This window comes from Misgurnus anguillicaudatus, chromosome 1 (assembly GCF_027580225.2).
Source record: "Misgurnus anguillicaudatus chromosome 1, ASM2758022v2, whole genome shotgun sequence".
NCBI lineage: Eukaryota > Metazoa > Chordata > Actinopteri > Cypriniformes > Cobitidae > Misgurnus > Misgurnus anguillicaudatus.
In genome coordinates, this window is record NC_073337.2 from 22,268,872 (window position 1) to 22,296,827 (window position 27,956).

The 27,956-nt window shown below is 38.8% G+C and overlaps 1 protein-coding gene and 1 long non-coding RNA gene across 14 annotated transcripts in view; one reads left to right on the forward strand and one right to left on the reverse strand.

The window, feature by feature from the left end:
- Positions 1 to 27,594, forward strand: part of sox5 (SRY-box transcription factor 5) — a 283,238-nt gene extending 255,644 nt beyond the window's left edge. For 11 of the 12 annotated variants that reach the window (XM_055190505.2, XM_073868214.1, XM_073868215.1 and 8 more), the window contains 7 exons: positions 5,181 to 5,330; positions 8,429 to 8,600; positions 11,108 to 11,280; positions 16,366 to 16,468; positions 19,194 to 19,367; positions 22,354 to 22,570; positions 22,950 to 27,594. In XM_055190505.2, coding sequence (XP_055046480.2) covers positions 5,181 to 5,330; positions 8,429 to 8,600; positions 11,108 to 11,280; positions 16,366 to 16,468; positions 19,194 to 19,367; positions 22,354 to 22,570; positions 22,950 to 23,247 — 1,287 coding nt within the window. In that variant the 3' untranslated portion in view covers positions 23,248 to 27,594. The remainder of the gene's footprint in view (positions 1 to 5,180; positions 5,331 to 8,428; positions 8,601 to 11,107; positions 11,281 to 16,365; positions 16,469 to 19,193; positions 19,368 to 22,353; positions 22,571 to 22,949) is intronic. The other variant, XM_055190513.2, reaches the window with a different exon arrangement.
- Positions 3,906 to 27,956, reverse strand: part of LOC129432230 (uncharacterized) — a 30,351-nt gene continuing 6,300 nt past the window's right edge. Inside the window, exons 1-3 of one of the 2 annotated variants that reach the window (XR_008640023.2) lie at positions 19,175 to 19,303; positions 11,449 to 11,604; positions 3,906 to 4,208 (exon numbers count right to left, since the gene is read on the reverse strand). This is a non-coding gene — a long non-coding RNA (uncharacterized lncRNA). Of the gene's footprint in view, positions 4,209 to 11,448; positions 11,605 to 19,174; positions 19,304 to 27,956 lie in introns of those variants that run through there. The other variant, XR_008640024.2, reaches the window with a different exon arrangement.

Genomic DNA, 27,956 nt, shown 5'->3' on the forward strand with positions numbered 1-27,956 from the left:
AGTGGCACTGTTAATAGATAGCCAGGCTGGATTTGATGCTTTACAGCTCACCCTGTTTGCATCAGACCGTAATAAGCTTACATAATATTCCCAGCGTATCGCTTAATTTGGAATGTTATTTTGACTCGAAGCTTCCCAGAGAACTTCAAACCCGCATTGCTATTTTAACATCACATGTTCGACAATCCGAAAAAATAATTAAGCAATTCCGAAAACGATTTATGGAACAATGGAATTTTATTTGGAATTCTATTTGGGATTTTGTAAACACTAGGTTTAGCGCTAATTGAGGAGATATTTTGGCAGCGTCTTCAGTCGTATCGAAGTTCAATCCCGTCTGGCGCGCTAATCAAAATCCTGCAGAGCTTCACAGCCTGACGACAATAAAAAAAATTGACGCCGAAATGTGCGAGACGCGCAAATCAAAATAATAGCACAATAGCCAGCGGTGACCAAAATGACAATATAGCTTAAAGGATCTCTGAACTACTTCCATTTCCACAACAAAGCAAGATGGGGGAAGAAGCTCATAATCTGAGAAAAGCAGGGGATTATGGGAGAGCAAGAGATGTTTAAAGACCCACAGATCCACTCCGAAGGATAGCGCCGACAACGGCCCATCTTTCAGCGCTCAGGGAAGGGACTTAGTAAGAATGGAGGGGGGTTGGCTTTGTTAAAACATGTGTCACCAACGCTAATGCTCTCCAATCAGCCTTGCGAGTTAAAGCGCAAATGCCAATCTGTCTTCTCCCATCACCCTGCATATACTGTACACACGTGCCAGTACACTTTTACATTTAACTTTTACATTTGACCTGCTGGATCGGACGGCACTGAAATTAATAACAGTAGAAGTGTCATGCACATATTTTTTGAGGACACAACAGTGACAGGCCTGACTTAAGTACCTACTTGACTGTATTTTTTCTTATATTGGGAAGGTATAATCAAATTCATTATTGGCTTTTTAACATTTTAACTGTTCTGTATAAGTTGCTGTAATTTATATAAAAAATATATAACTGGTTAACTTATTTTGATGAGTTGAAGTGATGTAAAACATGTTGTCATGTTGATCACATGTGTTCCTAAAGTGTGATTTACGCTACAGTGATTTTTAGTTTTTACCTAAAATTATATTACTTAATGAATTAAATTTAAAATTCAGATAATTTACTCACCACCATGTCATCCAAAATGTTGATTTTTATCTTTGTTCAGTCAAGAAGATTTTTTTTTTTTGATGAAAACATTCCAGGATTTTTCTAATTTTAATGGACTTTAATGGATGTTACAGTTTTAGTGCAGTTTAAAATTGCAGTTTCAACGGAGTTTCAAAGGACTCTAAATGATCGCAAACAAGGCATAAGGGTCTTATCTAGCGAAAAATAAAAATATGCACTTTTAAACCACAATTTCTCTTCCTCCTCCTGCTGTGAGACGAGCCAGCGGGACCTCACGTAATTGCGTAATGACGTAGAAAGGTGTTACATATATGAAACGCACATTTGCGGACCATTTAAACAATAAACTGACACAAAGACATTAATTAGTATCATTCCACATACAACAACGTCGGAACGGTCCTCTTTCTCCACACATGTAAACACTGGGGTGTAGTTTCGCATACGTCATCCGTGACCTCTTGACGTGGTGATGTATTACGTGAGGTCGCGCTGGCGCGTCACAGAACCAGAGATTGTGCATATATTTTTTTTAAATGACAATGACAATTATTTAGCCCTTATGCCTCGTTTGGGATCGTTTGGAGTCCTTTAATACTGCAATTTTAAACTGCATTAAAACTGTTACGTGTTGGGGTCCATTAAAATGAGAAAAATCCTGGAATGTTTTCCTTAAAAAACACAATTTCTTCCCGACTGAACAAAGAAAGACATCAACATTTTGGATGACATGGTGGTGAGTAAATTATCTAGTTTTTAAAAAAAAAAATTTATTGGTTTATTTTAGGTTAATTGGACACTTGTGGTTGACTCCTGGGAGAGTGTATTTTCTTGCCTTGGTCGCATTTATACACACACTCGCACACACACACATTTCATAAGAATTAGAGCTGGCCTAAGACTCCTCTTTAAGGATTAGGTAGGAGAGCGAGTGAAAGTGGAGCAGCTTTCAGAGTTCAAAAAGACGTATGAGTCAAGAGTCCTATCAAATCCCTCACAGACAGACCCTCCCCCATGCATTCAGCACCTCTGCTTGTGTTTTTGTGTAAGGTTGACATTTAAATTCCTTTGCGTCTTCCCCACTTTTAAGATCAGCCACCTCTTCATCCACTGTTCTCGCTGCGTGCATACGTGAGCCCCTGGGCGATCGAGACCCATTGTGCTGTCACTTCCTGTTTGGCGATGGGGTGGCTGGACTTTGAGTGTGTGTGTGTGTGTCACTCTCACATGGCCGGTCTAGCAATTTTGATTGACAGAAGCTGACCTTGTAATAAAACACAATTCAAAAAGAAAATAAAGCGGTCTTGATGCAGTGGACCGGACACAGACCATATCGTCGTCTTACACACAGGCAGAGGAAGGGTACACTCCGACAGGGGCCATATGTCACGCTTAGGCACACACACAACCAGGGGCCACGGTGGGAGTAATTGAACAGAAACGACTGACAAGAGTTTTATTTCATCGGTTGGTCCCTCGTGCGAACTACAGCTCACACGCTGAGGTCATATCCTGGTATGGAGAAGTGTGTGTGTGTCTGTGAGATGGCATGAGCATTTGTAAACCCAACTAAAGTCATTTTTTTGGTTTTCTACATTAAATCATCCTACTTTAAGGTCATGTCAAAGTTTAAAGTTAATGTAAAATCAATGATTGAAATCAAACTTTGATGCTTCTAATCTCGTACAATTTTAGATTATAAGCCTTTATTTATGATTTGACAGACGGTGTCACATTTTATTAAATTGTTGATCTTGAGTAATTTAGTGTTGGGGAAAGTTACTTTTAAAAGTAATGCATTACAATATTAAGTTACTCACCAAAAAAAGTAACTAATTTGCGTTACTTAGTTACTTTTCATGGAAAGTAATGCTTTTGTTACTTTTGCGTTACTTTTTCTTACTTAGCTGAGGCTTTATCTCTTTCAGGCCTTGCAGGTTTTTTTTTTTAATCACAAAAATGTCAGGCTCTGGCCTGCATCTCCGTTTCTGACTCAATTAATTCTACGTTAATATGTTCAGTTTAATTCAGTACATTATTTTATTTTTAAATTGAATTAATTAAACTAAAAAGTAACTCGCTTTTTTTAAAAAAAGTAACTCAAATATTAATGTGTACATAATGCGTTTCTTTACTCGTTACTTCAGAAAAGTAATATTATTACGTAATGTGCGTTACTTGTAATGGGTTACCCCCAACACTGGTAATAATTGTGCTTCATACAGTTTAACGGACAACAAAATGCGTTTTCTTTAAATTATGTTTAATTATTTGGATAATTGTAATCCAAAGTTTTTTTTAAATCAAATGGCATAATGTTTATTTATTTATCTGAAAGTCTCTTCCTAATGTAAATTAAAATGTTCACAAAATTTCACAAAAATAATAGTAATGGTTATCAGCTATAACAGTGGTTCTCAAACATTTTTATGACATTTTATAAAATACATTAATTTATTATTAATGTGTATTCTGTGTAATTAAGCCTCATAAAAATAACGCTACTATGTTGTATAATTTAATATTTTTGTTTAATAAAAATTTTAAGTTTTAGAAGGTTTAATGTTATAAATTTACTTTGGGGGGGGGGCACGAAGGGATGCACTGTACACAAGTGGAGCAGCATGCCGAAAAAGTTTGAGCTATAACATATAAAAAAGTTTACCTTTCTGTTACTGCATCCTTATTTTAAATACAGCTAATAAAGGATTTACTATTACCTTTTTAAAAAACAACTTATTAACTTTATTAGCGCTGCAAATTCAAGCGGATAAAAGCAAGTGTGTTTGGATGGAGATGTTCAGTGTCTCGGCGCGATGGTGTGTTTTCATCTGATAGAAATATTTTAATTCTAGCAGATACAGCAGACAGAAGATTGTGGAGAATGTGCTGTCGAGGTTGAGAGAGAGAGGAACTGCCGTGGATATTTGCATAAATCAGTCTTTGTTTCCTGCCGGTGGCTGGCAGCCAGCGATGAACAGAAGGACGGAAGTTGTCCTCACAAACAGCCACTCGCTTCCAAATCTTAAAGAGAAAAATACAATTTAAAAAACAGCCCGTCTCTGACGCTACTGTAAACACAGATTTGGTTCCTCATCTTTTCCCACAAATACAATAAAAAGCCCTCTCGCTTTCTCTCCGTTCTGTGCTTTCTTCAAAGTCCACAAAATTGCACTTGAAAGCTACACAAACACTCTCATTACAGGAATTGCACAAACAGCTTTGGGAATCTGTTATGCACAATGTCCAGCCACGGCTGTGGTCTGGCCGTTACCGTAGAAACATGTGCTCCGGTCCACATATATTTTGTGTCATAAATCACTTGACGGCATCTAAAATAGGCTATATACTGTATACAATATATAAAAAGCTTGTTTTACTCTAAACTACTGTTAAGTCAGCCAATCTGGCTTGATTATCCAATTATTAAATGGTTAAACAAAATAAGCGCAAAGAGAGGGAAAAAAGTCTGTGTGTTGTTTTGTCAAATAGCACTTTGTTGCATATTTCATTGAGTCACACTGGCAGATATTTTTGCAAGTTTTAAAAGTCCATTCCCTCGGCCCTTTCGTCCTGGTGCGCATTCTCAAACAGGACTAAAAGAAGCGACGGGGGTCCCGAGTTTGTTTCGCAACTTTTCTCTTTACATAAACACGTATGTTTTTCACCTTGAGAGTCACTCGTTTCCTTCTTTACTGAATTTAAGTCTCATGGTGAGTGTATTTTTCCCAGGATGCACCTTGGCGGGGAGACGTCTCACTCGTCTGCTATCTGTTAGCGTAGCCCCTTGAGAATAAATGGTGGAGGTTAAAGTGACAGCTCTGTCCCCTAACACATAAACAAGCTTCGGCCCTTTCCACTAATGGCCTAACCAGCTTTTTAGCCTGCGTCTTGAATCTTCGTTGTTTGTGCGTTCTGTGTATTCATTTATTCATGTGCCTTTCTTTCTTATTCATGCATTCTTACTCTCTCTCTTTTCTCTCTGTCTCTGAGCAGCAGTTGTATGCGGCTCAGTTGGCTGCCATGCAGGTGTCTCCAGGGGCCAAACACAGCACAATGCCTCAGGGCAACCTGGCAACCGGCACACTTTCGCCCACCAGCGGCCAGGGCGAGAAAAACAGAAGCACCCCACCACCAAAGCCCAAGGTATGTGTGTTTGCAATCTTCCAAGTGTGTGTGTGTGGGTTTGCGGAAAACCGCATGCATGTACTATCCAGAACTAATAGTCTTTGTATGTAGTTTGGTTGGTTACCCATAACTCCTTTCTCTGTGTCTTGGTGCACCGTTGCATTTCGCCTGATACTGGCCTCGGTTCCTCAACCTGGAGCGTGCTTTGCGCTTTAGGGCTCTGAGTATCTTTCCCTTCGGCCAGTGAGGCCGCAGGAGGCCGTGGCTATCTGAGCGGAATAAAACTCTATGAATATCAGGCAGGGCATAAATAAAAGCGGACTGCCTGGCCTCTTTTCCCTCCTGCTGGGCCGGTCATTCTAGACGCCCGGACACCCCTCCAAGTCCATTCTGTCCTGCTCAGCAGTACAATAGCTGGACCATGGGGCGGCCAGATCTGGATAAACATGTGTGAAGGCCTGTTGCCCGTTCCCTTTCCGGCCATAAGCCACAGATGAGGGTCGATGCCCGTTTGGATATAGGAAAGACTTGGAGCTCAAGCCACATGCCTGTTGAATAGAGGAAGAGCCTTACTGTAGATTTATCTCCACCTTCGGTCTCTTCGTCTCTCTGATGGAAAGACCAAGAGCTAATGGTAACCATCGACTGGCTCTGGCCCCCCTGCAGGTCTTTGAGTCAGAGGGTAATGAAGGCCCCTGTTCCTCAAACATTTATCCTTTTGTTGTCACATGACCAGTTCCACAGAGAGAAAGAAGAGCAATGGAGTTAATACCGATAATTGGCAGTGCGGCCTGCACCTGCCAGGCCTCCTAAGCCATAAGAAAATTGCCTCCCTCTTTGTCTCTCTCTCTCTGCCTCTCTCTCTCTCTCTTAAAAAATTCTCTCAATCACAGCTCTCTCTTTCTGTTGTCTGAGAGTTGTTGCCGTTGGGTCGGGGACACCATGTATTTTTCAGGGTTGCTGTCCTGGGGCAGTTGCCGCTCTGTCTCTCATTTTGAGAAGTGTGCCCTGTGTCAGACAGCTGGTTGGACTGAGGCATACAGGGCTTAAGTGCTTTACCCCGGGGGAAGTCCTCACAATTCAGGTGCATCACAGACCCACTCTGTCATGTTTTCAAACCTTGACCTACTCAGACCTTCACATATATTCAATACTTCACTCAAACTTGACTTCGGGTTTTTCCTTCTTTCAACCTTGAAGGTGCCACTTTATGTGAGCTTCTCAGTGGACTTGGACGTCTAAGTGTAACATTATTGATGTAGACTGCAGAGCAAATCACAACCTTTGTTAGTAACCATGTCATTTCATATAGTCTAAGCACATTCCACCTTGTATTCAAGTGGTCTTAGTATCACGTATGACAGGTCCTAGAGCAGACCTTTCCTCCTCACGCACGACTTTGCCAGTCTCTATTAGTTCATCTTTCATCGGCTTCATTCGCATTAGCTAACGTCCCACTCCAGGATTTGCTTCTCGGAGAACAATCCACCATCAGGAAGGCAGGCAGGCATTAGCTGTCATAAATATTCAGTTTTCTTCTTTAATTCAGCGTCGCTGCACCAGACACAATGTGGGCCATTTCACGGGCTTCTCCTGAATTGGATCTTAGTGTCTTTTGTGTGCCTTCCTTATAACAGGGTCCACGTCCCACTGGTTCTCCTTCCATTTGAGAAGAGCACTAATGAGGACAATCCTGTTATGGCCCATCACAGCATGGGTGGTAAGGAAAGGTCTTAATCAAGCTCACCAGACCTTGGAAGCTTCCTTCCAGAACATAGTAGGATACCTTGCTGACTACATAGGCAGCATCCAACTACAAATGTAACCTCATTAGTGACTGAATGTTAAATGGTGCAATAAACCAATAAGGCCATAAGCATTAGCTTTAAATGAAGGAAATGCGTTTATAGTATAACTTTTCTCTCACTTTAACCATCTTTTTTAACTGAGCCTGTCACAGTGCATTATGAAATTGCATGTAGTATATACTGTAGGATATATATGGGCAATGCTGACTATAGAGGCAGCTCTGTAGTTGTAGGAATATGACAAATGAAGACAAGAAGAGATGAATGATGGCCATTCGTGTATCAGTGTCTGCTGCTGTTCAAGGGCTGCTGCAAATGCTTCATTTCTGGCCATTCGTGACAGACGGCAAGTCTCTAGAAACAGGTGTCGGTACAGATGCCACACTCCCCATGTTAACACAAATGAGATCCCATCACTGCGAGAGCACAATGGTGACCTGAGACTCGTCGTGCCAGGCGAGGATGATTGACAGCTGTGGTGTGGATGAGGGCTGGCGGGGTCATTTCGACCTGGAGGCCTGCCTCCATGCCCACATGCTTTTGTTGCAATTCTGGTGCCTCATTTTCTCATCTAAACAGAGGTGAGGATGGAGACGGCTTGGTGGCAATTGGGCCTTAATCGCAAAATTCTAATGATGCTTGGGGCGGGGCCGCATCTGTTGCTCCGAGATCTAATTGGCCTGTGTGGTGTGCGCAGGGTGCCTTTTCTGATGTGATTACATTGTCAGCGGTGTTGATATCTGGGTAGCGAATTATGTTATCATTTGCCCCATATGGATGGACGTCCACATGGCCACAAGCTTGCACCTCTGCTAACCTGCAGAAAGAGGGGGTGTTGATTGATTACGATCGAAACAAGACATCTGTGAACTTATTTTGTGCCACAAGAGCATAATCTGTGGCTTATATTCATGATATACTGTGCTTGTTTGTATGTGCATGCTTTTTTGTAACGTGCAACATGTTTGGTTGATTGTGTGTGAATCTTCTCGCTTTTCTCGCGCATGTTTTCATATCGTGGTATGCCCGCTTTGTCCCTGTTCTCTTGTTTGTTTTGAGCATGGGTGTGCTGCATGCTAATCGCGCCACGGCTATGCGCGACGTCAGTCCAATCTTGATATCGCCAAGTCTTTCGGTTGTGCAAACACAACTGCTCTATTTTTTCTTGTGGCCTGGCTGAATTTGCTACATTTCGTTATCCCTGTTCTGCGGTCAGCCGATCTGACCCCAGCTGGGAGTTTTGACTGGGTCCCAAATCTCTAAGGAGAAAAAAAATCACACCGGGCCAAACGTGTTGCTGTTTTGCAGGACGAGGGCGCTCAGCCCTTGAATCTGTCGTCCAAGCCTAAGGCATCCGAGAGCAAGTCACCCACCTCCCCCGCTTCCCCACAGGTCCCTGCCATGAAGCTGGGCTCCGGATCCCTGAAGAACAGCGCCCCCTCCAGTATCGGAGGACCGCCGTCCAGACTCAGCTCCATAGGTAAGCGCACCTCTCCAGTTCATTACGATTCAATAAACACACACAAATCAGCACATAAAAGGCTTGATGTTATTACATATTGCCCTGAACATATTTCTCAAGAGCATTTCCTACTCCCTCGATATGTTTTTGGCTGGAAGAGGCTCTTGTAGAAGGCGGTAATTGATGTTACAGTTTTAGGTTTGTAGAATTTAATTTCGCCTGAAGGGCACATTGTCAAACATTTATTAGTCTAAATGGTGGGGGAGAGCTTGTTAAACAGCTGCGCTTGGAAGCGAAAGGAAGCGAGAGCGCAAGACAGAGACGGTAAGGTTTAGCTGCGTTTATTTCTGTTGTTTAGAGGCGCTGAATAGAGAAACGCAAGCCTTCGTGACAGCCGCCGAGATTAGACAAGCCTCTTATACAACTCTGTTACCACCCACAGCACAAACAACATGCATTAATAACACAATAACGCAATATTCACCCTCCCCTCCACCCAACCAGTTAGCCATTTCAGACTACTTCCCTGTAATCGCAGTGTTTTTCAACAAATCCTGGGCTTTAATAGCAGATTAGTGGATTTGCCGCCCAGATGTTTTTTGTTCTGAAAAATGGATTAGAGAGGAAAGTTTTTCCTCTTGAATCCTTTCTGAACGAAGGATTCGAAGCGAAGGTTTTAGATCATTAAGTTTGAGAGTGCCGTATGTTCCCGTGATTATTCCATCTGGCACGCATCTTTTAAGGGGTCAGGATGTAACCCTGTGCGATTTTCAAAGCATCACAGCACCATTTAAATGTCGTCTGTAGGTGTGTATATACACTCGTGAGTTTAACCGAACGTGTATGCGTATAAAAACTTTCGTACACCTTTTTGGTGCTCTCTTTGCCTCTTATCTCTTGCTAGTCCTGAAATTTCCCAGCATGCTCAACCAAATGTGCCCACTTTCCATCTCGTTCTCTTCAGGTCACTAGCCTAATAGCGCAAATTGAAATAACGAATTGAAAATGCACCCAATGGTCTGCGCGGCGGCATAAGAAGTCAAACACATCTGTCGCCATTTTTATTCCTTTTAGTCGCATAACATCAGTTGATGGAAATGCGGTTATTTCGCAATCGTTTTTTGAGGACATTTTGTAAATAATGCAGTTTTGCGCTAATCTTTCATGGAAATGCAACTACGGTCACTACAGAGATACAGCATAGACTATAAAGGGCTTTTCTCTGCCACACACATCACAAAATTGCAAAACGTGTGATTTCGAATTGTTTCCTGAATACTTTTTCTTTTGGAAACAGAAAGCCTCGGCCCAAACTCATTAAGTTTTTACACTTTTTGGAAAAACCTACTCATTTACTAGAAAAAATATATATAGCTTTTAAAAATATCTCTAAAATATCGTTTAAAGTTTAAGAAAAATTACACACATCAGCTGATACCAAGAGTGATGAATATTATAGTCTGGGAATTTATTTAATGTTTGGGTTCATGATCTGCTAACCATTCCTTCATTAATAAGCGAGTGCTTAAAACATCTCATAACTCTTTATAGTAGGGTCAGTTCTCAGTTTATGCTGTGGACGTTTTCTGACCCCGATTTAATCAACTGTCAGGAAGTGCATTGACTCCCAACAACCCTGTGACCTGTGGCCACTCGATCAGATTTCCCAGATATGACTTTTAAAAAAGTTCCCCTCGTACATCATTTCAATTGAAGCGTTTAATCCATCCTATCCTGCATTAGCGGACGGATTAGGCCAGATAAAGGCTCATAATCTAGCGCAGCTCTTTGTTAGATCTATCTTGACTAGATAATGCACACGCACGGGCGCTAGCCAACAGATGCGGCTTGGGCATTTAAGCTGCTGAGAATAACGCAAATAATAGCCGGAAAAGATGGTCAGAATCATCTTTGATAGGGGCAGATGTTGCAGAATGGTTCAAATTAGGCCGCTTATGGCTTTAATATAAGTAATCTCTGCCTTTTTTCTCACTTTTAAGATTTACATGCGCTAAATGTAAAAATGCAGATTTTATTTGGCTTTAGAGCATCTGTTTTCTGGATTTCTTTCCTCGCATGTGCATGCTTGTGTGTGTGTCAGCTGTGGGGATCTGATTTGACATTTGCTCTGTAAATAAGAAGCCGATCTCACGTTCACCTTTCCCACATGATCACATTATGTGTATGGCTTGAAGAAAAGTCAACATTTCTCCACCCTGTTTATTTTTTCCTCTTTTTGCTGTGAATAAATGTTAAAAGCCTTAAGCAGGCTGAGTCAGAGAGGTGACAGTCAAACGGTCAGTATGTGTGTGTGTGTGTGCGTACGGTAACACTAACACCAAATGCCGATAGACAGAATGCTAAATGCTAATGGGTTACGCCTCGCGGACCAGCAGTGCTGGATGGCTTCACTTTGAGTCCATCTGTTAAATCAAAACATGCACGTGCTAACTAACGTTTACCTGGACTTTGTTTAAAGCTACACAACTGTGCCATCTTTAACTTAGTCTACTTGTTGTCCTCAGACCTATTGTCATCCATCACCTCTGGTGGCTACCTGAACGACCACGAGGCCGTGACAAAAGCCTTCCAGGAGGCTCGACAGATGAAGGAGCAGCTGAAGAGAGAGCAGCAAGTTCTCGACGCCAAAGTGGCGGCAGTCAATAGCCTGAGCCTCAACAACGGGCGCTCAGAAAAGGTTTGTTTATCTCCATCTTTACATTATTTACTGTATGTTACATGCTCATTCATAGATCACTGCCTCTATAGGAAATTTTTTGAATGCACATAGTTTTAAAAAATTCTGCTTTCTTGTTTTCATTTATTATATGGTTTATTTTGGCGTATTTATTTTGGTTTCACCTACCAATAAGGGTGTAGTATCCTAGGCAGCAGACGACTTCGGGTCCAGATCCACATCTGATCCGCACCAAAACTGCTGACTTTGGCACGGATCGGGCCTGGAGTCGTCTTCTGTTTGGGTCCCAGCAAGAAACTTCGCATTAAAGGATGTGTCCATATTCTTAAAAAAAAAAAACAGATTTTACTCACCACCATGTCCAAAATGTTGATATCTTTTTTTGTTCAGTAGAGAAGAAATTATGTTTTTTGAGGAAAACATTCCAGGTTTTTTCTTACTTTAATGGACCCCAACACGTAACAGTTTTAATGCAGTTTAAAATTGCAGTTTAAAGGACTCTAAACGATCCCAAACGAAGCATAAGGGTCTTATCTAGCAAAACAATTGTCATTTTTGGCGAAAAAATGCACTTTTGAACCACAACTTCTCGTCTTCCTCCGGTCCTGTGATGCGCCAGCACGACCTCACTTAATACGTCATCACGTCAAGGGGTCACGGATGACGAATGCGAAACTACTCCCCAGTGTTTACAAATGTGGAGAAAGAGGACCGTTCCGACGTTGTTGTATGTGGAATGATACTAATTAATTTCTTTGTGTCAGTTTATTGTTTAAAATGGTCCGCAAATGTGCGCTTCATATATGTAACACGTGACCTTACCATGGCATTACGCAATTACGTGAGGGCGCGCTGGCGTGTAAACTGCATTAAAACTGTTACGTGTTGGGGTCCATTAAAGTCCATTAAAATGAGAAAAATCCTGAAATGTTTTCCTCAAACAACATAATTTCTTTTCGACTGAACAAAGAAAGACATCAACATTTTGGAGATGTCTAACATAGCCCAAAAATAAATGAAATAAAAGTAACACCTTGTAATCACTGTTGACATTGCTTACATGATGAAATTTCATACATCTCACAAGTTATTTAGGCAAAAACAACACCAAATTCAAGTTTATTTTGGCTAGAAGTGGGTAACGCATAGCCGGATTATATCATGTCTAGTTAACCTTGATGCACTGTAAAAATAACTTTGCTACCTTAAATTTTTTTGTTAAATCAACTCAGATTTACAAGTCATGTCAACAGAAATTAGTTGTCACAACTTATAAAATATAGTTGAGAGAAGTCAACTTAAATTTATAAGTTATAACAACTCACCTGTAGTTGTAACAACTCATCTCTAGTCAAGATAAATAATAGTAAGTTGAAATGACTTGTAAATCCGAGTTGATTCAACAAAAAATTTTAAGGCAGCAAAGTATTTTTTACAGTGTGGTGAAATGACGGCTGTTGCTCACTTGGGTTCGCTTAATTTTGAAATTTAATTTAATTGAATTTAAATTCATTTATTAAATGTACAATATCTATGTCGTAATTGAGAAAAGCATCCGCATTCAAACCTGCCCATCACTGTCTAATAAAACAGCAAAGATCAAAACAGCAGAAGCACCACAAACAAAATAGTACAGAACTTGCTTATCTCTAAAGAAACCAAATAACGAAGCTTTTAAGATTTGGTTGTTTAAATGAACAGTGGAGGTGATTTAGATCTAAGCAGTTTCTTATTGTTGAACATAGTAGCTGTGTCTGGAAGGCAGGCAGGGTGCAGCAAACGGGACGCTAATTTCTAACGGCGTAGCTGACGCTAATGTGAAGCGACTCGGCCGTGTGACTAAACCGGAGTTGTTTGCTAAATACACTGGAATGAGCTGGTCCAAGCGACAAGCAAAGGAAACACTTTCAACCATAGATATTAAAACATGCTCGCTTTTTGTAGTATTTGCATCCGAATGCTTAAACATGCCAGGCACACCGATAAACAAGCATTAAATTATAGGCCGTTTCCACATTTAACGGTGTGATTGTTCACATGAGCAGAGGAAGATGTTTGTATATACACACGTGTGTCTGCTTACCTTAGTGCAGAAACACTTAGTTTATTTGGTAAACCTTTGTGTGTAAACTCGTATCAACAGTGCCAGGTGCGGAGTTTAACCATTTTAATGTTAAACATGTATTATTGTGAGGAATTCATCAAGATGATTTATTTAGATTATAATTTAAAGATATGTTCATATTTAATCATAATTAAATAATGTCAAAATGACGATCGTCATTCTTTTAGTAAAATCACATTCATCCCACTTTTTGTTATCTAATTAATAAATCAAGTCGGAAAACATTTTGTCCTCATTTTCCTGTAGGAAATTTGTTTACATTACTTGTAAAATAGGTTGCAAACAAAGTTTCGTATTAACTAAACAAAAAGCATGTTTATGAGCAAGTTTGATCACTTTAACACACGAATTCACACATAAGCTGTGTTTTTAGCGCTTAGTGTCTGTGCTCATCGCTTCTAGGTTAATGAAGGTGCATTAGAAATAATCCACATTTTCCCAAGCACTATATCCTTATTATGATTTACAACAGATCAGCTGCTTTTACTGACCACAGCTTTAAGCATTCGGATCCACTTTTTCCTCTGTGCTGCATTTTTTCACATATGTAGGGTCCAGAAAGGTTATTTTTGATTAAAGCTGGAAAAAGGGGTGGATTACATTCAACATGAGAGTGACACATGTGGAGAGAGAGAGTAAAAGAGAGAGTAATCATTGATCTCTATCTGACAGGAAGTAAACATTAAGGTCATTTTTGCACATAAGGAAGGAAATGCAACACTTCAGAGGAAAATCACTAAGAATAAATTACGCCCACTTGATACATTTTTTATTTGCATGTGCATTATGTTTTAACCCCTTATTCTTTCTGTAAAGAAACACCCAAAAATCTAAATTCAGGCTGCACAATATATAATTTCACTATGGACAACTGAAACTTTATAGGTTGCTAGGTTGTGCATGGTACAGTACACTACCAGAATTTGGCAACCTTCATAGTGTCATTTCAAAACGTCAAAACTAGGTGCATTTATCGACCGAAAGTATCATGCATACCATGCATTTGGATAAAGCGGTTATAACTAGAGATGCACCAATTTATCGGCCAATGATTGGTATTGGTCAATAAAAGCAACTTTTCACATTAATAGCTATAGGCAGATAGTTTAAAAACAGCCGATAGTCATGGCCGATATATCCTATCCAAAAAAAGAGAACAGGAAAATGCATTGAATTTGAGTTCTGTGTATAGAAAATGTAAAGAAACTTCACTAGTTTAATGTTCAATATTAACTCTTTCCCCACCATTGAAAACATTTGCATAAATAAGTGTTCCTGATGAGGTTTTATGTTAATCTGTAATACCGCAATCGATTATCAACTAGATTTCCCAATTTATAAAAAAAACGGAGCAAAAACGTTATTTACTCATTTTAATTTTACAAATTTAAATTTTAAGAAAAATACTCATATTTATACAGAGCCCCTAAGGGGACATGGAGAAAAAATTTTATAAAGTTTAGTTTTGCGTGCAGCGCAAGTTTCATGTGTGCACGCGAAAGTTTCACGTGCACATGCGATAGTTTCACGTGCGCACGTGGAATTAAACTTTTTTTTTTAATTCTGCACATGAGCATGAGCACTGGAAAGGTTCACGTGAGCACTAAACTTTAGATTTTTTACTCCAATGTCACCTTAATGTACATTTAAGAGTTTATAAGCAGAGAAAAAAAAATATATATACAATTTATAAAAAACATTTTTTCCCGTTTTGTTTGTTTATTGTTTGAAAGCAAAGGATCTGTGCTTTCTTTTGATATATTTGTATGTTGATATATTTTTAAAGAAAATTTTCCTGGAATAAATTTTGTAAAACTTTTGTGAAAAGCACAAAAAATGCTGGCAGGCAACTTTTCAAAAAATGCCTGGCGGGAAATGAGTGGATGGTCATTATATGAGTGAATAACATTTAGAAAATGTAATCTTCAGAATTAAGTTAATTCGAGTTAATATAACCACCAAACAGCAGATATCAGTCTGAATATTTGGCTATCGGTATTGGTGGAAAAATGTAATATCAGTGCATTTTTAGTTATAATGCCTTTATTCATCATTTGATAAATTACTGCTACCATCACAACTTAATAATCTTCCTCATAAACTTATACACGGCTTGTTTTCCATGAACTCATGGTACAGTCAAACAGGGCCACATCACTAAACCTTTTGTGTCTCTGTAAGCTAAATGGATTGTGGGAGATGAGCAAGGTCAATCGTCTATAAGATAAAGAAGTTTTAGCGTCTGGCCAGAGCCGCAGTAGTTTTGTGTCGCATTATCGAACCTGATCATCTCTCTCTTTCTCTTTGTCCCTCCAGGGATAAATTCTGTCTCCATTACACATTCATTTAAACTGCACTCTCTAACTCAGTCTGAACAATTAAATCTCGATGGATGTGAAATGGTGTAATGCATTTCATTACAGAAACGCAGAAGGCTCGGGTCACTCTCTAATGGCGAGGACCGTGTCTGCGAGTGTGTTTTAAACGTAGCTCGGATTCGGGATGGAGCCTAATTGACTAATTAAACCCCAGATGCAACTCCGGGGGGAGCGATGGGGTCTGTGCATGTTTAGAGAGAGCAGAGGGTGTCGTGTTGAAATATGTGGCCCAGCTACATTAGCCATGTAAATGCATAGTAAATCTGCTTTTTATTGGGTGTAATAAATACCCAGGAGGCTGCGTGGTCCAGCCCCGCTCTCATCTCTAGAGCACTCGCGTTCTCTAATGCACTGACCTTAGGGCAGGGTGAGAGAGATAGAGTTTGAAAGAGTAAGAGAGAGAGAGAGAAAGTGTAAATAGATTGCAGGTGGCTTACAAGCTGCTTGTAGATGATAGATAAACATTAGCTTACTTTTCATTTTTTTCTCAGGGGTCTTTTTCCTCCCACTTGATAGGTCTGTTTATTTGCGATAATGCAGTTGAATGTGTATGATGAATCTAACCGAGTTGTGTGTTTGTAGGAGAAAGCTGCCCTCGAAAGCCTCAGCCAGCAGTTAAAGCAGTCCGAAGAGAGTAAGTTCACTCACGCCATGATGGACTTTGGCATCAGTGGAGATTCTGATGGTAAGATGCTCATTTACTGCCCGTCATATATTCCTCAGTTAGGATTAGATTAGATTACTATGTGACTATTAACAAAACATTACTGGTGTGCATCTTGACACAAAACAATAAAACTGATTACAGGGCAAGTTGATTTCAGTTAAAGGGGTCATGGCATGAAAATCTGACTTTTTTCATGTTTAAGTGCCATGATTGGGTCCCCAGTGCTTCTATCAACCTAAAAAATGTAAAAAAAGATCAACCCAGTAACTTAGTTTTGGTAAACCATTCTCTACAAGCACATTAAAAAATAGGTCGTTGAAATTTGGCTCTCCTTATGATGTCATAAGGAGCGCTTATTAAAATTATTATAATACCACCCCTTAATATGCACTATCCAACCACAGCACTGCCATTTAGTGCAGAGAAAAGCACAATTGAGTTTTAATCACAACAAACATTGTGATCACTGTTTGAATTTCATCAGCTCCTTTGCGTTTTAAAGGACACACCCAAAACGGCACATTTTTGCACACACCTACAACGTGGCAATTTTAACATGCTATAATAAATTATTTATATGGTATTTTGAGCTAAAACTTCACATATGTGCTCTGGGGACACCAAAGATTTATTTGACATCTTAAAAAACTCTTGTGCCATTGCCCCTTTAAGCAAAGCATTTAGTCTGGGATGACCACCACAGTTTTTCAATATTTTACTATGTTCTTACCTCAACTAACTTAGATTAATTAATTCATACCTATCTTTTTTCAATGCGTGCACTTTTAATCTTTGTACAGCGCTTGAATGTGTTAGCCTTTAGCCTAGCCTCATTCATTCCTATGGCTCCAAACAAAAGTTTTAAATAAAGAAAACATGGAAGTGTTTGGTAGTTTATCAATACATCACTATTTGGATCCTAATGAATGGGGCTAGGCTAAATGCTAACACATTAATGACGAGCTGTACAAAGATTAAAAGTGCATGCATTGAAAAAAGATAGATATGTATTAATTCATCTAAGTTGAGGTAAGAACATAGTAAAATATTGAAAAACGGTGGTGTTTTCCTTTAAGCCTTGTCTTGGATACCAGGCCTTAAGCCGTCCAAACATACCCCAGACATCTAGGTAAACAAGGCAAAATTTGGGCAGTGGTAAATGTAAAAGATGTCTGACTCAAAGCCAAACTATAATATATGTGAGACCCTGGACCACAAAACCAATCATAGTTTTTTTTTTATTGAGATTTATACATAATTTGAATAAATAAGCTTGCCATGGATGTATGGTTTGTTATGATTGGATAATATTTGGCAGAGATGCAACTATTTGAAAATCTGGAATCTGAGGGTGCAAAAAAATCCAAATATTGAGAAAATCGCCTTTAAAGTTGTTCAAATGAAATCCTTAGCAATACATATAATTAATGATAAATAAATGTTTGATATTTTTACTGTAAGAAATGTACAAAATATCTTGGAGCATGATCTTTATATAATATCCTAATGATTTTTGGCATTTAAAAAAAATGTATGACCTATACCATATATATTGTTGGCTATTAGTACAAACATTCCTGTGCAATTTATGGTTTTGTGGTCACATATCGGGTCTATAGTTAACTTAGACGGTGAAATAATGTCTATTGCTTGCTGTGTTTTACCTTTCCTAATACACATTTCTGGTTATTTATAAGCTTTTATCAAAATATAACTTGCTTTGCATTTTAGCTAAAATAAAAAATTCCCACCCCACATTTCTTTCTTATTAATCTTGTTTAAATCGGACATACATCATACATTACAGAAATCGGCTACCTTATGCTGACCTAACTATTTTTGGCATTTATAAAAAATAATATGACCTATACCATATATATTGTTGACTATTGGTACAAATATTCCCGTGCAATTTATAACTGGCTTTGTGGTCACATATCAGGTCTATAGTTAACTTAGACGGTGAAATAATGTCTATTGCTTGCTGTGTTTTACCTTTCCTAATACACATTTCTGGTTATTTATAAGCTTTTATCAAAATGTAACTTGCTTTGCATTTTAGCTAAAATAAAAAAATCCCACCCCACATTTCTTTCTTATTAATCTTGTTTAAATCGGACATACATCATACATTACAGAAATAGGCTACCTTATGTTGACTTTAAAGGGGCCATGGCATAAGACTTTTTTTAAGATGTAAAATAAATCTTTTGTGTCCCCAGAGCACATATGTGAAGTTTTAGCTCAAAATACCATATAAATAATTTATTATAGCATGTTAAAATTGCCACTTTGTAGGTGTGTGCAAAAATGTGCCGTTTTGGGTGTGTCCTTTAAAATGCAAATGAGCTGATGAAATTCAAACACTGATCACAATGATGGTGGTTTGTTGCAATTAAAACTCAATTGTGCTTTTCTTTGCACTAAATGGCAGTGCTGTGGTTGGATAGTGCAGATTACAGGGTGGTATTATTATAATAAGAGCTCCTTATGACATCACCAAATTTCAACGACCAATTTTTTTATGTGCTTGTAGAGAATGGTTTACCAAAACTAAGTTACTGGGTTGATCTTTTTCACATTTTCTAGGTTGATAGCAACACTGGGGACCCAATCATAGCATTTAAACATGGAAAAAATCAGATTTTCATGCCATGGCCCCTTTAAGTACATGCCTGACCCCCATGTTTTAATGTTTATTACAATGTTATATGTGTAACATACATGTCTCCCTGCACTCCAGGAAGCCCCAGCGTGTCGGACTCACGGATCTTCAGAGACGCCCGGGGTCGTGGCAGCAGCGAACCGCACATCAAGCGACCCATGAACGCCTTTATGGTGTGGGCTAAAGACGAGAGGAGAAAGATTCTTCAGGCCTTCCCAGATATGCATAACTCTAACATCAGCAAGATCCTTGGTAAGAGAGAGAGAGTACTAGTTTATCTACTTAACCACATATCTGACCAGATTTGCTTGTGATAGAAATATACATCTCCTTTCAAGTTCATTCAACACACTCTGTATTCCTCATCAATAATTGGCTGGTGCGATACATGTGGGCGGGGCTAAGAAAATAACAGTGTAGCTCGCTGTAGAAACAGAGGATCTACCCCTGTTGTTCTTTCTCAACACACACACACAATGCATTGTGTAACCACTGCCTAATGAATCTCTCTAGCGGGCCGACTCCAACAATGATGATATAATTCATTATGCATTAAACCAGCACTCGAGTCTGTCTGACATTTTCTCCCTGCCTCTGGGATTGGGTTTGACATTTTAAAGAGCTCCTAAGCGTTTTATAACGCGGGGAAATCTGGTTTTAATAAGGCCCCGCTCTCTCAATTGTTAACAGAAGGAGTTTCCCCTTTCCAGCTCCGGGTGCGTGTCAGGACCGGTGGTGACAGCTTTTTCCCATTAAACATACAGTAGGACTGCGTAAATTCAACACAGGCTCGCACACGCAGACATATGCACATGCACAGTGGGCCAAGCGTACCATCTCTTGCTAGGGTTTTTTGGGAAAAAGAGAGCGCTGTGGTTACAGTATGTGCATGTGTGTGTTAGTGTGTTCGTAAGCCCCGGTTAATGAGAAATTACAACACAGGTACACCTGTTAAGCGCTTATAATTAGACGAAGTGTGTTAGCGGTCCACTTAACCTCGTATCACCTGAAATAATGACGCGTGTCACCGATGTGTGCACGACGAGCATGTTTGAGAGGGCACAGGACACACGCTATTCTGATCTGTTTGACAGCAAGTCCACTCAAAGGTACTCATTAGACCAAACAAAAATCCTCTCTTAGTGCAAAGTGAGTAACCTGGCAATTCAGCTCTCGCATAGAATAAGGGCATTATTTAAAACCATTTACAATGTGTGTGTGCATGTAAGCATAAAGTATGTGTAAAATTACAGTATATGTCTTCAAAATCATAGTTATAGGTATAGTTCACCAAAAAATTTAAATCCTGTTATCATTTACTCATTTCTATAAATGTCTTTGTTCTGCTGAACACAAAAGAATGAAAAATAACCACAAATATCTGGGGCACCATTCACTTCCATAGTATTTTTTTTCTTATGGAAGTAAATGGTGCCCCAGATTTGCTGGTTTACAAACATTCATCAAAATATTTCCTTTGTATTGAGCATTTACATATGTTTAAAAACAACTTAAGGGTGAGTAAATGATGACAGGATTATCCCTTTAACTCATTCCCTGCCAGCCTTTTTTTTTTAAAGTTGCCCGCCATAATTTTTTGTGATTTTTGTGAAAATGCCTTCCAGGAAAATGTTCTTCTATAAATATATAAACTTACAAATATATCAAATGAAAGAACAGACCAAACAAACAAACAAAAAAAAGTTTCATCCTATCTTCATTCTCTTTTTATAACCTCTTAAATTTGGGTAGGTTTCTTTAAAAACACTTCATTTTTAGCAAAAAGCTGATATAATTGCATTTTTGTAAATAAATTTTGTTAGAGATCAGATTCAGGACGAATTCGTTTTTTGGCTCCAGTTTTTTCATAAATTCGGAAAGAGCCATCTAGTGGATAATATCACAATTACAGATTACCGTAAAATCTTGTGAGGAAAACGTCATTGGCAGGGAAATGTTTTTTTCTTAATTGACGAGATAACTTGTCAATGGCAGGGAAAGACGTAAAAGAATTAAGCAGGACATGAACATATGTTTAGAGTACATTTACATAAGACATGTTTCTTAATTTAAAAACAGCTAGACAGGTTGAAACTGAACATGACAAGCTTTTTTTAGTTTGATTCACTTAAAGGATTAGTCAATTTTCTTAAAAAAAAATCCAGATAATTTACTCACCACCATGTCATCCAAAATGTTGATGTTTTTCTTTGTTCAGTCAAGAAGAAATTATGTTTTTTGAGGAAAACATTCCAGGATTTTTCTCATTTTAATGGACTTTAATGGACCCCAACACTTAACAGTTTTAATTCAGTTTGGAGTTGCGGTTTCAAAGGATTCTAAAACAAGGCACAGTGGACTGTTCTAGTGAAACAATTGACATTTTTGGCAAGAAAAAAATATGCACTTTTAAACCTAAACTTCTCGTCTTCCTCCGATCCTGTGACGCGCCAGCGCGACCTCACGCAATAAGTCATCACGTCAAGAGGTCACAGATGATGTATGCGAAACTACACCCCAGTGTTTACAAGTGAGGAAAAAGAGGACCGTTCCGAAGTTGTTGTATGTCGAATGATACTAATTAATTTCTTTGTGTCAGTTTATTGTCTAAAATCATCCGCAAATGTGCGTTTCATATATGTAACACATGACCTTTCCACGTCATTACGAAATTACGTGAAGTTACGCTGGCGCATCACAGGACCGGAGGAAGACGAGAAGTTGTGGTTTAAAAGTGCATATTTTTTATTTTTCTTGCCAAAAATGACAATCGTTTCGCTAGATAAGACCATTATGCCTTGTTTGGGATCGTTTAGAGTCCTTTGAAACTCCAATTTTAAACTGCATTGAAACTGTTATGGGGTCCATTAAAGTCCATTAAAATGAGAAAAATTTTCCTCAAAAACATAATTTCTTCTCGACTGAACAAAGAAAGACATCAACATTTTTGACATTGTGGGGAGTAAAATATCTAGATTTTTTTTTAAAGAAAATGGACTACTTTTTTAAACACAACATTTATGTTGTGTTACGGACGCCGCAGTCAGAGGAACCGTGTTTGTGCTGTATTACAAATTCCTATTGTAAAAAGGATCAATTTAAAGACAATTTCAAACGTTTCCATTTTAATCATTCACATTGTCTAACAGCATGATATTTACAGAACCATGGCTAAAAATGAATCATGAATCTGCGTGGGGTGTGTGTTTATTTTCTAATTTCTTGCTGTTTCTTTCAGGTTCTCGTTGGAAGTCCATGACCAACCTGGAAAAGCAGCCATACTATGAAGAACAGGCCCGTCTTAGTAAGCAGCACCTAGAGAAATACCCAGACTACAAATACAAACCACGACCCAAACGCACCTGCCTGGTGGACGGGAAAAAACTACGCATCGGTGAATACAAGGCAATTATGCGCAATCGCAGACAGGAGATGCGCCAGTACTTTACCGTAGGGTGAGTTACAATATAGCAACTTGTTATCACGTTACACCTGGTTTAGACACAGTAACATTTTTGAAAGACATATTAATTGTATTTAAGTAAGAATTAAGTAGAAACTATTTTGCGAGGTGGCTAATTTGTATGAATTTGTACGAAGTTAATAGTGCAAAAATTTATGATTATTAGTACAAAAAATAAAACCTTAAACTCCACCCTAAAACCCAGCATCACCGGGATGAAACCAGATCATATAAAAACGTACGAATTTCATTGTACGAACTCATACGAATTAACCACCTTGTAAAATACTCCCATGGGAGTATTTTCCCATGAAATAGTGTTGAAAAAAGTACAAAATGGCTAAAAGATCTGTGTGTTGTTCGTTTTATAGGCAACAAGCGCAGTTGCCCTTGTCCTCAGGGGGCGTCGTATACCCGGGTGCGCTGTCTATGGCAGGAATGCCCTCCCCACAGATGCCCTCCGAGCACTCGAGCATGTCCAGTAGCCCTGAACCAGCCCCGCCCATCAGCCAGGCCTCTTACCTCAGCGCCCACAAACGGGAGGGACCGCGCGTGAAGGAGGAGGATCTCAGAATGGACGACGGCAACGGTGACGCCTACGACGACTTCGACTACGAAGACGATGACGGAGACTACGGCAGTGACAGCGAAAATCACATCGCTCACTAAACCCGTCCATCACAGCCATCTCACCGGTCACCTGGCATCTCACGCAAGCAAACTTTAATTCCACCCCCATCCACTCCTCCAGAGCCAAGCCCCTCCCACAGGAGTCTCGATAGCACAGGACCTGTCAATCAATGTGACTGTTACAAGGAAAGGAGGGTCTTGTACTTGTAGAGGATGCGTAACACTTGCCTTGACTTGTTCCCGCTGAGGCAAGTTCAAACACGAGTAAGCTACGAAGAAACGTTTATTATTAAAACAGAGACCTGTCAGTTGACCTGTCATAGACACTTTAAAATGGTGGACCTGTTTGTTTCTAAAGAGACACTTTTAAACAGCTTTCTTCTTGGTTCTATAATATTCTCACTCAGGTACACAGTGCCAACAAGTGGCTTGTGAATGTGATTTTGTTGTTTTTGTGCTACAGTTTTAATAGAGAAAAAGACGTTTATTTTCTTCTTCACCGTAAAAGAGCACCCGACAGGAGCGTCGACAAACATTTACAGTTTTCGCATCGTGCTCTCCCTTTCGGTCACATGTCTCATTTTGTTTTTGTTTATCGAATGAAAGGATGGAAGGGAGGATTCAAGTCCCTTCACTCAGGAGTCTGGATAACGCTGGATGACAGACAATCCCTCCTTCCTTCTGCATCAATACGCTTTTTCGGTTCCTTCCCTTCTCTGGAAACTTCGGACGTGGACGTCTCTCTCAGGTGTGGAGACAAACTTTATGGAAAGCACAAACTTTGTGATGTGACGATGGTTATTGTGGGGAGTCAAAGCCTTGAGCCTGTATGTGTGCACATTTTGTTGTGTGTGGATGAATGCGCCTTTCGCTAGATTTTAAGTTAATTTTTATTACATTTAGACGGTTGATGTGCTGGTCATGTGAACGTAAACGAAACGTTAATATTCAGTACGTATGATTCGTGCTAGCAGGCAGATCAGTGGGAAACTATCCAAACTTTAAATGACACTGCATTAGGAACACAAAATCTCTCTCTTTATTCGTTTGATCATTTCTTTCCTTTGTACGGAGCCCCTAAGGGGACATGAAGAAAAAATAAACTATCGAGCGTGCGCACACGTGAAACTATCGCGTGCGCACGTGAAAGCAAAAGTTTCACGTGCGCACGCAAAACTAAACTTTTTAAAAAAATTCTACACATGAAGGTTTTGCGTAGCACGCGAAAGTTTCAGGTGAGCACGCGAAAGTTTAACGTGAGCACATGAAACGAAACTTTACTTTTTTTTACTCCAATGTCACCTTAGGGGCTCGGTACCTTTGTTCTTTCACTGCAAAAAAATACTTTTTACTTCGTATTTTTGTCTTGTTTTCAGTACAAATATAAAAAAATCCTTACATTAAAATGCATTTTCTTAATGAGCAAATCAAAGAAAATAAATAAGTCTACTTTTTAGACAAAAAGAAACATCGTTTAAGTGAATTTGTGCTTAACACAAGCATAAAATCTTGAACTTTTGTTTTAAGCACAAATTTACTTAAATTGTATGTTTCTTGTCTAAAAACCAGACTTATTTTCTTAGGTCATTATGCTCATCAAGAAAATACATCTTGATTTAAAAATGTTTGGATATTTGTATTAAAAACAAGACAAAAATACTAAGTTAGAAAGTAATTTTTTCCAGTGTTGTTCATTCTCACGCTGTTCAACCTTTTTGTTGTTCCCCCCTTTGTTCATTTGTTTAGTCATTCCTTCACTTATCTTTCTCATTGTCTCCCGAAAACAATCTTTACTTGTCATTGCTTGGTACACCGATCATTGTATCTCATTTCAAAAAGAAAAACGAGATGTTGAGAGAAAAGAGAGTTTGCGTTTGAATAGCATATTGAAGAAGGAGAATAGATTTTCTGTGTAGGACTTCACTCCATCCTTCCCACAAGCCCCGGCGCTCAGAGCCGTGTTTACAAAGGAAAGCTCCCAGCCACTGAGAGAAACCAGGTTTCTCCACAACAGAGTGTTTCAATCAGCGCCCCTTAATATATCTCTCATCCACCGCAGGGGTTTGTGTTGGGCCCTTTTTATTTCCTTCACTTCTCCATCTATCACTCTGTTTATCTCTGCGGACGAATGTCAGAGTCGTGCCATCAGTCATCTGGGCTCTGTGTGGCTCTGACTGACCCACTCCATCTAACAGCACCTGTTGGCACGGTGACGGCAATTGATTGACGGCTGCCCTAACTCTAACTACTATGCCAGCATCTCTCTGGCCTGGTGTGGGCATGAACGGCAGCTGGATGAGATAGAAACACAAGCTGTTTAGTGAAGTGCAGCCAGACTCTCTCTTTCTCTCTCTCTCTGTGTGTGTATAGATAGCACAAAAATCTATACTTTACATTTAAACTTATCAATACAATATTTTTCGTAAAACTTGTTTAAGGTACTCAGACGCCTGCAGCGCTAGCAAAGTGATTTACCCTCTGATGACCGACCGCATTTCGCGTGATCGTCCTCGACTAGTTTATTCGGTTCGATCGGGCCCCGCCCCGTCCGTAACAATGGTTTTTATTTGTGTTTTGCCTCCGTGTCATCGTCACTCTGCTGTTGAGGTCCATTACAGACTCTGCATGTCTATGTTTTAGTTTGTATTTGCAAATACTGTATTTTATTTTCATTCAAACTGCCTCTAGTGTAATAATATTATTAACAATAATTATAAGTATAGGCAGCATTTCCTAAGTTTAGTAAGTTATGTACAGTATAATTTATTATTTTCATCCCGTTGGATTTTTTTTATGATCGTAAGGAAACTGCGCTTGACGAAGCATTATATTTAGCTGGGTAGTTGTTTAGATCTAATTATTATGTTCGATATTTGGTTTGTTTTGCTTTTTTATTTGTTTTGTTTTGTCTAATTAATCCTGTTCCGGACGCTGGTATATCGCTGAGAAATGGTCACGGTGAACTGCTGACATGAAGGAAAAAGAGACATTTCTCTTTTTTTATCGTTTTCTTTTCTGGTCCGTGCATCGTTCATGAACTCCAAACACATTTCTTAAAGCACTAGGACTCTGGATGCTCGGAGAAAAAAATAAGAAGAACATGATATTTTTATTTGTAATGGTTTATGTACAATGTGAAGTTTCCTATCTGTTTAATTCTCTTTTACTGAAGATAAAGAAAACTGCTATATTATAATCCCAATTGTTATTGAACAGGAGGAACGTGGATCTTGTTTACTAAGATTTTTTTATCCTTTTATGATTCATTGGAACATCATTGGTTTGGACAAAATTATAACCCGAGTACACTGTAAAAAAATATTAGTTGTTTCAACTTAAAAAAGAAAATGTTTGTGCTGCCTTAAAATTTTCAGGTAGTTCAACTTTATTAAAATATTAGTTAAATTTTTTGACTCAAAATTTTAAGTTGAATTAACTCAAAATTTTAATTTTACTTTTTTAAGTTGAAACAACAAATCTTTTTTACAGTGTACCTACTCAGTACAGTTCATGGTTACAGTATCAGTTAAAGGGATAGTTCAAAAAATCAAAATTTATATTATTCCCAACAGGTTGAGCTGCTCAGTTTTGTTACAAAGTGTACAAACGAAATGACACAAAGACTGCTGTTAATAAACAAAAGCAACATTTTTAGGTGAACTATTCCTTTAAGAAAGACATTACTATTTTTATTCATGATCTGATCCAGTGAAGCTCCAGTGAATGGCCATATTAGATGTTCCTATCTGATTCTTGTATTGTTTTAGCTCCACACTTTGTCTCCCTGTCAATCAAACTCTCAATAGTCACAATAACGCCTCGTCTGATAATCACGAAATAGCAGCCATCTGATGACCGTGTCTTCACATGTAGTAACCCCAATCATATCAATCGAATAAAGACACGAATGCTGGAAAAGTCTGGATTAACATACAGGGTCACGTGGTAACCTCATGGTCTTTATGAACACACAGGTGATGCATTTTCTTTCGACAATAATGATGGTGACCTGTATTACAAACAATAATAGATAAGACAATCAAAGTCACGTGTGGAGCTCAAAACAACGGCAACAAACGAAAAGTACTTAGAAACTTATCCTATACCATCTCAACTTGAAAATCGAGAAAGATGATTATGTAAATATAGCATAGAGTTATAGATTTATATTTTGTTCATAACACAGTGTAATATAAGTTGTATATTTCTTTCTCTCTTTTATTGATGTTATTCATGCCACAATAAAAGCAGGAGTTACTGTACTCTTATGGAAAAAAGAAAAAAAAGGCAAGCCGTGGGTTACCACCATCTGTTCTAAGTTGACGTTTTTCAGTATTACTGCCAGTCAAGGCTCAAATAAAAACACCAACGTGTTCTGTATCTCTACTGTGTGTCTGTGACTCCTTTTTCTGTCTTACCGCAACATATAAATTTGATATTTAAACTCCCGGCTCAGAGACTTCAGTTACCAAAATCTTCACTCATGATAACTGTTTGACGGAGATACAATAAAGCACTTTAAAACCTAGTGAGCTGACTGTATGTATCTGTCTTTTAAGCTCTTAAAAAATATATTTTTTTCTTTTGAAGATATTCCTCAAAAGTAACGAATTGAAACAAAGACCTCAGTTTTGTTCTAAAAGCATAAAATGTATAGTTATGATTTTGTGTTAACATTTGCTTTAGTCAGCATTGATCTATTCACAACAGTATTCACATTATAGAAGCACTGAGGCATCATAGATGAA